Source organism: Etheostoma spectabile, unplaced genomic scaffold (assembly GCF_008692095.1).
Source record: "Etheostoma spectabile isolate EspeVRDwgs_2016 unplaced genomic scaffold, UIUC_Espe_1.0 scaffold00016879, whole genome shotgun sequence".
NCBI classification, from domain to species: Eukaryota; Metazoa; Chordata; class Actinopteri; order Perciformes; family Percidae; genus Etheostoma; species Etheostoma spectabile.
The window spans coordinates 1-11,539 of NW_022604119.1; the positions used below are offsets into that span (position 1 = coordinate 1).

The 11,539-nt window shown below is 36.4% G+C and overlaps 1 protein-coding gene across 2 annotated transcripts; it reads right to left on the bottom strand.

The window, feature by feature from the left end:
- Positions 1-9,442: 9,442 nt before the first annotated feature.
- Positions 9,443-11,178, bottom strand: LOC116679525 (tripartite motif-containing protein 16-like). Of its 2 annotated transcripts, XM_032509187.1 has the most exons (2): positions 9,654-11,178; positions 9,443-9,620 (listed from the first exon to the last, which is right to left on the bottom strand). In XM_032509187.1, exons 1-2 carry the CDS (start codon positions 11,138-11,140, stop codon positions 9,449-9,451), a joined length of 1,659 nt encoding a protein of 552 aa, XP_032365078.1. In that variant the 5' UTR covers positions 11,141-11,178; the 3' UTR covers positions 9,443-9,448. The 2 variants fall into 2 exon arrangements, with proteins under 2 accessions (XP_032365078.1, XP_032365077.1); XM_032509186.1 differs by having other exon boundaries at positions 9,443-11,178.
- Between the last annotated feature and the right edge of the window lie 361 nt (positions 11,179-11,539).

Below are 11,539 nucleotides of genomic sequence, written 5' to 3' on the forward strand. Positions count from 1 at the left end.
ATACAGTATATATATATATATACTGTATATATATACAGTATATATTATATATATATATACAGTATATATATATATATATAAAGTATATATATACAGTATATATATATATATATATACTGTATATATATACAGTATATTATATTATACTGTATATATATACAGTATATATATATATATATATATACTGTATATATATACAGTATATATATATCACTGATTCTGAGATTAGGGACAAAAGTACTTTGAAAATGGAAAAAACAAAAAAACCTACACTACATTACTTTGATACCTTCATAAACACGGGTCTCATCTATCATACCATGAAAGGAACAGGTTTTTTTTTAGCCAATTTTCATAAAAATTGACATTTACTCACTAGTAACTTGACATTTGTCAACTCCGTCCGACACCTGACAATATGTTTTTTGTGTGTTTGATCAACTGAACAACCCTGTAAAGTATTAAGTGTGTAGAAATGGTGTGTCTATCAAGGTGAATTGATAAATTGCATTGTATACACTTTTAATATTATTTGACATTGTTTGGAATTTGCCATTTTAAATTACTTTGATTTAGTTTACTCACTTTTTCATTTTTAATATATACAACAGTAGTTTTGTGCACACAAGACACTGATGCATGTAGATAAGTTGATGTTTAATGTATGAACACACTCAGTGAACAAAAGAAACTCACATTTTTTATAAAAATGAAAAACCTCCGTCTTACGGTGTTGACACACAACTGGCGGTGTTGGCAAACTAATTGAGAATCAAACTGATTAAAGATTTTTACCTAGTTTTGACATGGCAAAGGGAGAGAGTATCCAGGGAAAGGTAAATCCAACTTTAAACAAGTATTATAGTATCTGGTGACAGGATATTTAAGGCACACATGAAAATGTGAAAATGTTCCTAATATCAAAAGAAAAGAGCAAATATATCTGGAGGTCCTCTATTGGTCATCTATAAACTAAATCTAACTAATGATTTGCAAGAGGACACAATAAGCTGAGAACTAACTAAGAAAGTTATGTAATAGTGTTAATGTACAAATATTGAAGTATAACAGGATCTAGAACTCCATCTATTTCCTGACTCCTTCCAAAGGCTCACTGCAAAAATTAAAAGTGAAGAATTAAGACTCATAACGTCAGTGTTTCTGTAAAAGTAAACCGGTTGAAATGTCTGTTGAAATTGTAGCTATACTTTAACACATCGGTTGAGACAGGTAAGTAATCTTATTTCTATAGGGTCTCAGGTAGGTACTGTAAGTTCTATGAGTTCTACTTCAATTTTTCTCAACAAGTAAGTAAATATATAGAGAGAATTTTATCTTTCATAACTGACTTCAGTTTAGAGCCAAGCATTAGAAATGTATGTAATACTTTGTCTAACCTGTGGGACATGGGCATTGGACAAGAGGTGTTGACACAGCCTACGCTCTATGAGTCCACAACATCCGGGCTATGGCATAGAGTTCCCTGGTCCGGCTTGCTTGGACGGGACAAGCTGTCCCTGTCAGTTTTAAAATGACATCTTTCACTGGACAAAAAACAGACATCCCTCCTCCCATGTTTTTGGGTGAAAATTGGCAGTAGGAACACGAGGATGCATAAACTCAACTTTCACATCATGGCGTTCTATATCTAGATCAATGGACTTTCCCAACACCAGTGATCATCATACACCACTGCCAGCCAATCCCCTGTCTCCATCCTGCTGATAGTCATGTCAACAGCAGCACCCTCAGGACCTTTCAATGTCTTCTCTTCCATTTCATCTACCGAATCTTCCATTTCTTCAACCGAGTCCCCCACTTCTCCCAACTCGTCTTCCATCTCCTCCATCTACATGGCCAATGGCTCTTCCTGGCCCTTTTTTTTCCGCCATTCCTGCTTTCTTAGTTTGTGTTGCTCTTTTGTTAATTTCTTAAACTTTTCTTTCAATGCTTTTATCTCCGTTGAATGTCTTTTCCTGGTTTTTCTCCTTTCCCTCTCAGCTGCAAGGGCACGCCTGCTTGAAGTAGGCTCCTCAACAGTCTGGTCCAGAGGACTTTCTGGTGGGGGGTCTATTTCATTTAGCCGTCTATTCTGCATAGCTCTGGACCTTTTCTTTGCTTTCCTCCAATACTTTCTGGGTTGCCTCTTTGCTCTTGGTCCTAATTCTCCTACTTGTTTTACTTTTTTGTTTTGGACCCTGTCCTTCCATCTCTGTCTCTCCTTTTCTAACTGTTCTCTTCTGCTTTCTGAGTCACTGTTAATTTCTATCTGTTAAATTCTTTCTCTCCTTTTTCTCTGGTACTCTCCGTTTCTGTCTAGCCGTGTCTGCCTACAATACAGATAAAACAATCATTTTAAAAGTTATTTGGCATTTAGATATATTAAGATATGTTAGTCTCAATCAACATGTATACTTAGATAATATTATCTAGTTGTTCTACATCACTTAATAAGTATTTGGGGCGATTTTTCCACTCCGTCAGCTTACACGTCAACACCGTCAGACACAATATCTGACGGAGTTGACAAAACAACATGTTTTTTCAACTTCATCATGTCTAGTAAATGGTAGCCATTTTGATTTTATTCACTTTCCAGCTGCCACTAAACTAAACCAAAATACCAACATAGATTCTAAATTCTTGATTGAAATCACCCTACGTTGAAGACAGTGTTGACACATAACAGCTGTGACCACAGGGATTTCAACTAATTTGCTGAATATTTAAAAAAAATGTAAAACTTACAAGACCATGTTTTGGATTGCTGCATCCATTGACAGGAAGAAGTCAAAGGGGGTCCTCAGGGTTAAAGCTGACCAAAATATGCCTGATTTATTTTTAATTTGAAAAATTTCTGACGGAGGTTGACGTGAATTGATGACAGATTTGAGAAAGGCTGTGTTAATGTACAAAATAATGCAATGTTCACTTTAAGTATGTTGTGATATTTTATTAAGCCATGCAATTAACCTCAAATTCATATTTGTGCATTTTGTGCATTTTAAACCCTTTTTTTGCAATTGGTACTGTGACCTCTACTGAGGACGAGTTCATGGGCTTTCATAGTACAGTGCCGGTATTTTGTAAAATTACTATGAAATAATATAAATATATAAAAAGCTAAGGGTCTACACATACATAGTCTTTCATATTCAACTTTTAAAGCTTTTTAAACACAAATGATTTTGGTTTTTAAGGCAAATTGAAACATTTTGATGGGGGACATGTTTTGTCCCTTATTCAAGAATCAGTGATATATATCTTACTCACACATACCTGGGTGGAAAATAAAAAAAATTGATCACACTGATAATAGAAAAATTGAAAGTAAAAAAATAAAGTTATTATATTGAGTATGAAAACTCTTGTTCGTTACATTTTACTTAATAATTGCAACCACATTGTTGTATTTATTGTTGCAAAACTTGTTATATACTGTAGGCCTATATAGTTTGTTACCATGACAACACCATTGATCTGAAGCTTGATGCTGTCACGTAAATAGTTTTCTAATCAGCAATAAATATAACAATTTCTGATCAACTCATATCAATTGCATGCTTAAAATAAAATACCGGTTAAAGCCCCGCCCATTTCAAGAGAACCAGACACACTTCCGGGTTAAATCTGACCACTTCCGGTTTAGGCCCCGTGTGAAAAAAAGTACAAAAAGTCATAGTATTGTATGTCAAAAAATTACAAAAAGTCATAGTATTTTATGTCAAAAAAGTACAAAAAGTCATAGAATTGTATGTCAAAAAAGTACAAAAAGTCATAGTATTGTATGTCAAAAAAGTACAAAAAGTCATAGTATTGTATGTCAAAAAAGTACAAAAAGTCATAGTATTGTGTCAAAAAAGTACAAAAAGTCATAGTATTGTATAACAAATATGTACAAAAAGTCATAGTATTGTATAACAAATATGTATAAAAAGTCATAGTATGTATAACAAATATGTATAAAAAGTCATAGTATTGTATAACAAAATATGTATAAAAAGTCATAGTATTGTATAACAAATATGTATAAAAAGTCATAGTATTGTATAACAAATATGTATAAAAAGTCATAGTATTGTATGTCAAAAAAGTACAAAAAGTCATAGTATTGTATGTCAAAAAAGTACAAAAAGTCATAGTATTGTATGTCAAAAAAGTACAAAAAGTCATAGTATTGTATGTCAAAAAAGTACAAAAAGTCATAGTATTGTATGTCAAAAAAGTACAAAAAGTCATAGTATTGTATGTCAAAAAAGTACAAAAAGTCATAGTATTGTATGTCAAAAAAAGTACAAAAAGTCATAGTATGTATAACAAATATGTACAAAAAGTCATAGTATTGTATAACAAATATGTATAAAAAGTCATAGTATTGTATAACAAATAGTATAAAAAGTCATAGTATTGTATAACAAAATATGTATAAAAAGTCATAGTATTGTATAACAAAATGTATAAAAAGTCATAGTATTGTATGTCAAAAAGTACAAAAAGTCATAGTATTGTATAACAAATATGTATAAAAAGTCATAGTATGTATGTCAAAAAGTACAAAAAGTCATAGTATTGTATGTCAAAAAAGTACAAAAGTCATAGTATTGTTTGTCAAAAAAGTACAAAAAGTCATAGTATTGTATGTCAAAAAAGTACAAAAAGTCATCGTATTGTATGTCAAAAAAGTACAAAAAGTCATAGTATTGTATAACAAATATGTATAAAAAGTGATAGTATTGTATAACAAAATATGTATAAAAAGTCATAGTATTTTATAACAAAATATGTATAAAAAGTCATAGTATAGTATGTCAAAAAAGTACAAAAAGTCATAGTATAGTATGTCAAAAAAGTACAAAAAGTCATAGTATAGTATGTCAAAAAAGTACAAAAAGTCATAGTATAGTATGTCAAAAAAGTACAAAAAGTCATAGTATAGTATGTCAAAAAAGTACAAAAAGTCATAGTATAGTATGTCAAAAAAGTACAAAAAGTCATAGTATAGTATGTCAAAAAAGTACAAAAAGTCATAGTATAGTATGTCAAAAAAGTACAAAAAGTCATAGTATTGTATAACAATATGTATAAAAAGTCATAGTATTGTATAACAAATATGTATAAAAAGTCATAGTATTGTATAACAAAATATGTATAAAAGTCATAGTATTGTATAACAATATGTATAAAAAGTCATAGTATTGTATGTCAAAAAGTACAAAAAGTCATATTGTATAACAAATATGTATAAAAAGTCATAGTATTGTATGTCAAAAAAGTACAAAAAGTCATAGTATTGTATGTCAAAAAAGTAAAAAAAGTCATAGTATTGTATAACAAATATGTATAAAAAGTCATAGTATTGTATAACAAAATATGTATAAAAAGTCATAGTATTGGTATAACAAATATGGTATAAAAGTCATAGTATTGTATGTCAAAAAAGTACAAAAGTCATAGTATTGTATGTCAAAAAGTACAAAAAGTCATAGTATTGTATGTCAAAAAAGTACAACAAGTTAGTATGGTATGTCAAAAAAGTACAAAAAGTCATAGTATTGTATAACAAATATGTATAAAAAGTCATAGTATTATGAAAAGTAAAAAAGTCATAGTATAGTATGATGAAGTAAAAAAAACTCATAATATAGTTTTTCAAAAAAGTAAAAAGATTCGAGTATAGTATGTCAATGTATAGTCATAGTATTATATGACAACATTTTTTTTTAAAAAGTCATAGTATATGTAGAAAATGTATAAAAACTCACAGTAAAAAAAGTTTGTCAAAAAACATAAAAGTCACAGTATAGTTTTTTCAAAAAAGTAAAAAAATTCATAGTATAGTCTGTCAAATGTATAAAAAGTCATAATATAGTATGTCAAACGTTTATGATTCATTCATTCATTCATTTATTCATCCATTCACTCATCATCATTCATTCATTATTGATTCTTTTATTCATTCACACATTCATTCATTTATTCACTCACTACTTCATTAATTTCTTCACTCATTCATTCATTCATTTATTTATTCATATATTTATTTATCCACTACATAATTCACTCATTCATTCTTTCATTTATTTATTCATTCATTCCATCAATCATTTATTCTTTCATTCACTCATTCATTCCTTCAATCATTTATTCACTCATTTATTCATTCACATATTCACTCATTCATTCCTTCAATCATTTATTGATTCATTTATTCACTCATTCATTAATTCTTTCATTTATTTATTCATATATTTATCCACTACATCATTCACTCATTCATTCTTTCATTTATTTATTCATTCATTCCTTCAATCATCTATTGATTCATTTATTCATTCACATTTTATTTATTCACTCACTTCTTCATTAATTTCTTCACTCATTCATTTATTTGTATATTTATTTATCCACTACATCACTACATCCGGTTGGGGAGAGTTCTAGCCCGACCGGGCTCCTCTCTTTACCTCGTCTCTCTTGGTTTTGTTGTAATAGTTTTAGACAGCTGGAGACTTATTTTGATACACTGATCTCCTCTCTCCTCTATCTTTCCATCTTTTCATTTATGTGCATCCATGTCCCAGAAAGGCTTGTTACTAACCTAGTTACTAACCTAGTTACTAACCTAGTTACTAACCGAGCTACTAACCTAGTTACTAACCTAGCTCTGGGGAGTCATTCCCCGGAGTCCTTATGTTCTTTTTTCCCCAGCATGTTCCCTTGGATCAGAGAGGCTCCAAAATCAGGGTAGCAGCTGTTGCCATGGTCCCGCTACACGTTCTGTGATGCCATGTTCTACTGCTACACTGCGGTGCCCTGCGGTGCCCTGCTACGCCCTGCTACGTCCTGCTACGCCCTGCTACGTCCTGCTACGTCCTGCAACGTCCTGCAACGTCCTGCTACGTCCTGCAACGTCCTGCAACGTCCTGCTGCGTCCTGCTACGTCCTGCAACGTCCTGCAACGTCCTGCTGCGTCCCGCTACATCCTGCTACGTCCTGCTACGCCCTGCTACGCCCTGCTACATCCTACTACGTCCTGCTGCGCCCTGCTACGCCCTGCTACGTCCTGCTACGTCCTGCTACATCCTGCTACGTCCTGCTACGTCCTGCTACGTCCTGCTACGCCCTGCTGCGCCCTGCTACGTCCTGCTACGTCCTGCTGTGCCTTGTAATGTCGCACAGCGTCCTGCTATGCCATGAACTACTACAAAGAACTGCTACAAACTACTAATTTTTCTATTTTTGTTATTGCCACTCTTCATTCTAACCCCAACCGGCCCGTCAGACACCGACTACCAAGAGTCTGGGTCTGGGTCTGGGTCTGGGTCTGACCGAGGTTTCTGCCTAAAAGGAAGTTTTTCCTCTCCACTGTGGCCCTGCTCTGTAGGAAACTACTAGACCTGTTGGGTCCTTGTAAATTCTGGAGTGTGGTCTAGACCTGCTCTATCTGTGAAGGGTCTCCAGATAACTCTTGTTATGAATTGATACTATAAATAAAATTGAATTGAAGACTCACAGGGACGCTGGTCTCAGGAACGGGAACTCACAGGAAGATGAGGAACAAACAAACAAAACAGGCAACCCAACCAGAATGATCTGACAAGAGACAGAGGGAACACAGGGGTTAAATACAAGAGGTAACGAGGAACAGGTGAGACGTCAGGTGAATCACATTAGCGCGGGGGGGACAATCAGACAGACACAAAGCAAAACTAGACAAGACAGGAAACCTTGCTATCAAAACACAACAGGAAGCAGAACCAACAGACACTTACAGGGAAAACACGAGACAGAGGTAACAATCGCAAGGAGGCATGACGGGAAAAGTAACCCCAATAAAACCCCAACCCACAACTTTTTGTACTTTTTTGACAAACTATACTATGACTTTTTGTACTTTTTGATCATGCTATACTATGACTATTTCGTCATATTATACTTAGATTTTTTTACTTTTTAGACGTAATATGACCTTTTTACTTTTTTGGATATATGACTTTATATTGACATAGTAGACTTTTTCATTTTTTAGACGTACTATATTATGAACTTTTGACATTCTATAGTACTAAAAATACTATAATAATAATAATAAAACACTAAAAGTAAATTATTGAATACGTTGCACATAGAAGAGGAACAATCATGATCGTTTTCTAACAATTTGAACCGCGGTCTTCATCCAGTAACAAACTGTTAAAGATTAAATAACAGTCTTAAATGAACAGCATCATGTTTCTTTAATTCAGGCTAATAAGGTAAAAGCAGAAAAGGCTCCATGATTAATAAATGTCCAAATGTTAAAATCAGTAAAAGGGACATTTACATTAAATGTATGTTATATTACACTGATTCAGTGTGTTCATAGCAGTCACACCCTGTAACACTGGTGCTGCATTCAAGTCTCATGGGAAACATGGGAGAGAAGAATTGCAGCTCTCAAGTTGAAAATGTCTCTGACTTCTGCTGAAACCAGATGTAAAGAACCAACTACACAACATCTGTTATTTTATGAGTGTCAGGACCTTTAATCTGGGTTTATATGCTGTTTATTTACTTGGTTGTTAAAAGCAACAAGTGATAGAAAACTCTGCTCATTTCTCTCAGTGCAAGGCGGTTTTACTGAGAATAGTAGAAGGGACCGAGACTGACTGACCATGATCTCTGAACTCTCTGGGGTTTTAAAACATCTCACATCAGCTTCACATCTCCGTCAGCTGTGTGTGAAACCTGGAATGAAGACGAGAAGAAAAATACTTCATTCATGTTAGTTTATTCATCATTTGTTCACAAATACCATCAGTAAAGTCTGTCCTATAATATATTTGACCTCTGGGAATCTTGACCAGAGGAGACTCTACACATGACGAGTCCATTTAAACAACACACACACACACACACACACACACACACACACACACACACACAGACCTTTCTAATAGATAGCTACCCATAGAATAGATATACAGTATAATAGATACCCATAGATAGACACCTTTGATCTAGTCCCAGCTGTGGGGTCTCAAACTAAACCTTCTGTGGAAGACCTTTAGATGAAATACAATACAAAACCTCCATGCTTAAATATTGCACCTGTCAGTATTTATGTACAGATTAACTTCATGCACAGTTAGTTTACATCACAGCTCTGTTAAAGATAATTATTGATTATGACCGGGATAAACAGAGACATGTGATCATAGATTTCTGTAAGAAGAACAAGGTATAAAAGATAAAGGAGGTCTGGTGCTCTCTCTTCAGATGACGTGGAAGAGAAACTAGAACATACAAATATTCAGACCATGAGCAGTGATCGTCTCCGTGGCAACAGACACAGGAAGGAGTCACCTGGAGAGACATTTACACAGGACATCCCATAATGTTTGACTAACTCAGCAGAAACCATGGAGACTAAATGAGCTTTAGAGGAACCCAAATCAATGGCTTCAGTCTATTTCAGTTGACACAGCTCAGCCGTGTGTCCGTAGTAAAGATAAAGTCCAGCGTAGAGGGGCTGAGTGAACGTGGTCTGGACTCTGTGGAGGAGCGTCATGGTTTCAGAGACGCTGTAGAAGGACAGAATACCTGCACTGTGATCCAGGTACACTCCTACTCTGGAGGACCCGGGATCCAGGTCCACTCCTACTCTAGGGGACCCAGGACCTGAGACGGGAGTTTGGACATTGTTGTACCTAAATGAATGACTATTAGTCTCACAGTCTAACGCCCACGATCTGTCATTTTCTCCAAATCCACAATCCCCCCCCGCTCTGCTGATGTTCTTGTAGGCGACGGCCACATGTACGCCTTCGCCTCTCCTCTCCACCTCCCAGTAACAGCGTCCCGTCAGACTCTCTCTACTCAGGACCTGAGGCCAGACGGTGAATCTGTCTGGGTGACTAGAATAAGACTGGTGTTGTCTCACGTACGTTGCTTTCCTGTTCCCCTCAGATAATAACAGATGTGTGTTTGCTGTGTTTGGATCCAAGGTGAGGTCACGTGAATATTTTAAGAATCCAGCTCTGGTCTTGGGCTCTGGTTGAGGCAGTAAAACGTCCACTTCAGTCCCTGTCAGTGAGACGGTTGTCCTCTTCTCTCTCAGGACGTCCTGTAGTTTATCTCTGAGCTCTGACACGGCCGCTGTCACGTCCTCAAAGCAGCTCAGAGGACGGATCTGGATGCTGGATGCTGATTGGCTGAGTGGTGCCAGTGAGGGGTAGTTGTGTAGAAACTGGTTGTGGTCCTCTGTGTGTGAGAGCTTCTTCAGCTCAGCGTCCTTCCTCTTCAGCTCAGTGATCTCCTGCTCCAGGTTCTCCTGAAGCTCTCGGACTCGACTCACTTCCCTTTCCTGCTGGGATCTGACCTGCTGCTTCACATCAGAGCTTCTTTTCTCCAGGAGACGGATCAGCTCAGTGAAGATCTTCTCGCTGTCCTCCACTGCTTCATCAGCAGAGAGATTGATGGCCTCCGCCTGCTGTTGAAGCAGCTTCACATCTTTCTCTCTGTCCTGGATTCTCTGCTGGATGTTGAGTCGACTCCCCTCGAGCTCTCTCTGCCTCTCAGCTCTCTCTGCTGCAGCTGAGACTGTGTCGTGGCCTTTATGTTCCTCCACAGAGCAGAGATAACAGATAAGCTGCTGATCAGTACGGCAGAACATCTTCCTCACCTCATCATGACGAGAGCAGACGTTCTCCTGGAGCTTCTTGGAGGGCTCCACCAGCTTGTGTTTCTTCAGTTGAGGAACATCATAATGAGGCTGCAGGTGTTTCTCACAGTAAGAAGCCAGACATTGCAGACAGGACTTGATGGCTTTGAGTTTCCTCCCGGTGCAGACATCACAGGCCACATCTTCAGCTCCAGCATAGCAGTGATCAGCAGGAGCAGCTTGGAGTCCAGTCTTCTTCAGCTCCTCCACTAAATCTGCTAACATGGTGCTTTTCAGCAGGACAGGCCTCGGTGTGAACGTCTTCCTGCACTGAGGACAGCTGTAGCTGTCCTTACCGTCCTCTCCATCCCAGTGGCTTTTAATACAGTTCATGCAGTAGCTGTGTCCACAGGGAGTAGTCACCGGATCCTTCAGTAGATCCAGACAGATGGAACAAGAGAAGTTTTCCCGGTCCAGCAGAACTCCTCTCAGCGCCATCTCACCTCTCGCTCAGTGACGACTGTCTGAGTCTCACTTCCTGATATGTGAAACCAGTGTGAGTTGAGGTCAGCTCTCAGATTTCAACACGTTGGTTACACCCACTGAAGGGAAGGATCTAAGAAATACTATACTATGACTACAACATACTACAACTTTAACATACAGTACTATGACTTCAACACACAGTACTATACTTTGACTTCACCGTACTATGACTTCACCGTACTATGACTTCACCATACAGTACTATACCATAACTTGAACATACTATACTGTGACTTCAACATACTATACTGTGACTTCAACATACTATGACTTCACCATACTTTACCCTACTATGACTTCAACATACAGTACTATACCATAACTTCAACATACTATAACTGTGACTTCAAA

Bases quoted from the DNA above. Each gene is read 5' to 3' on its own strand.
- LOC116679525 (XM_032509186.1), bottom strand. From the start codon at position 11,140: ATGGCGCTGAGAGGAGTTCTGCTGGACCGGGAAAACTTCTCTTGTTCC.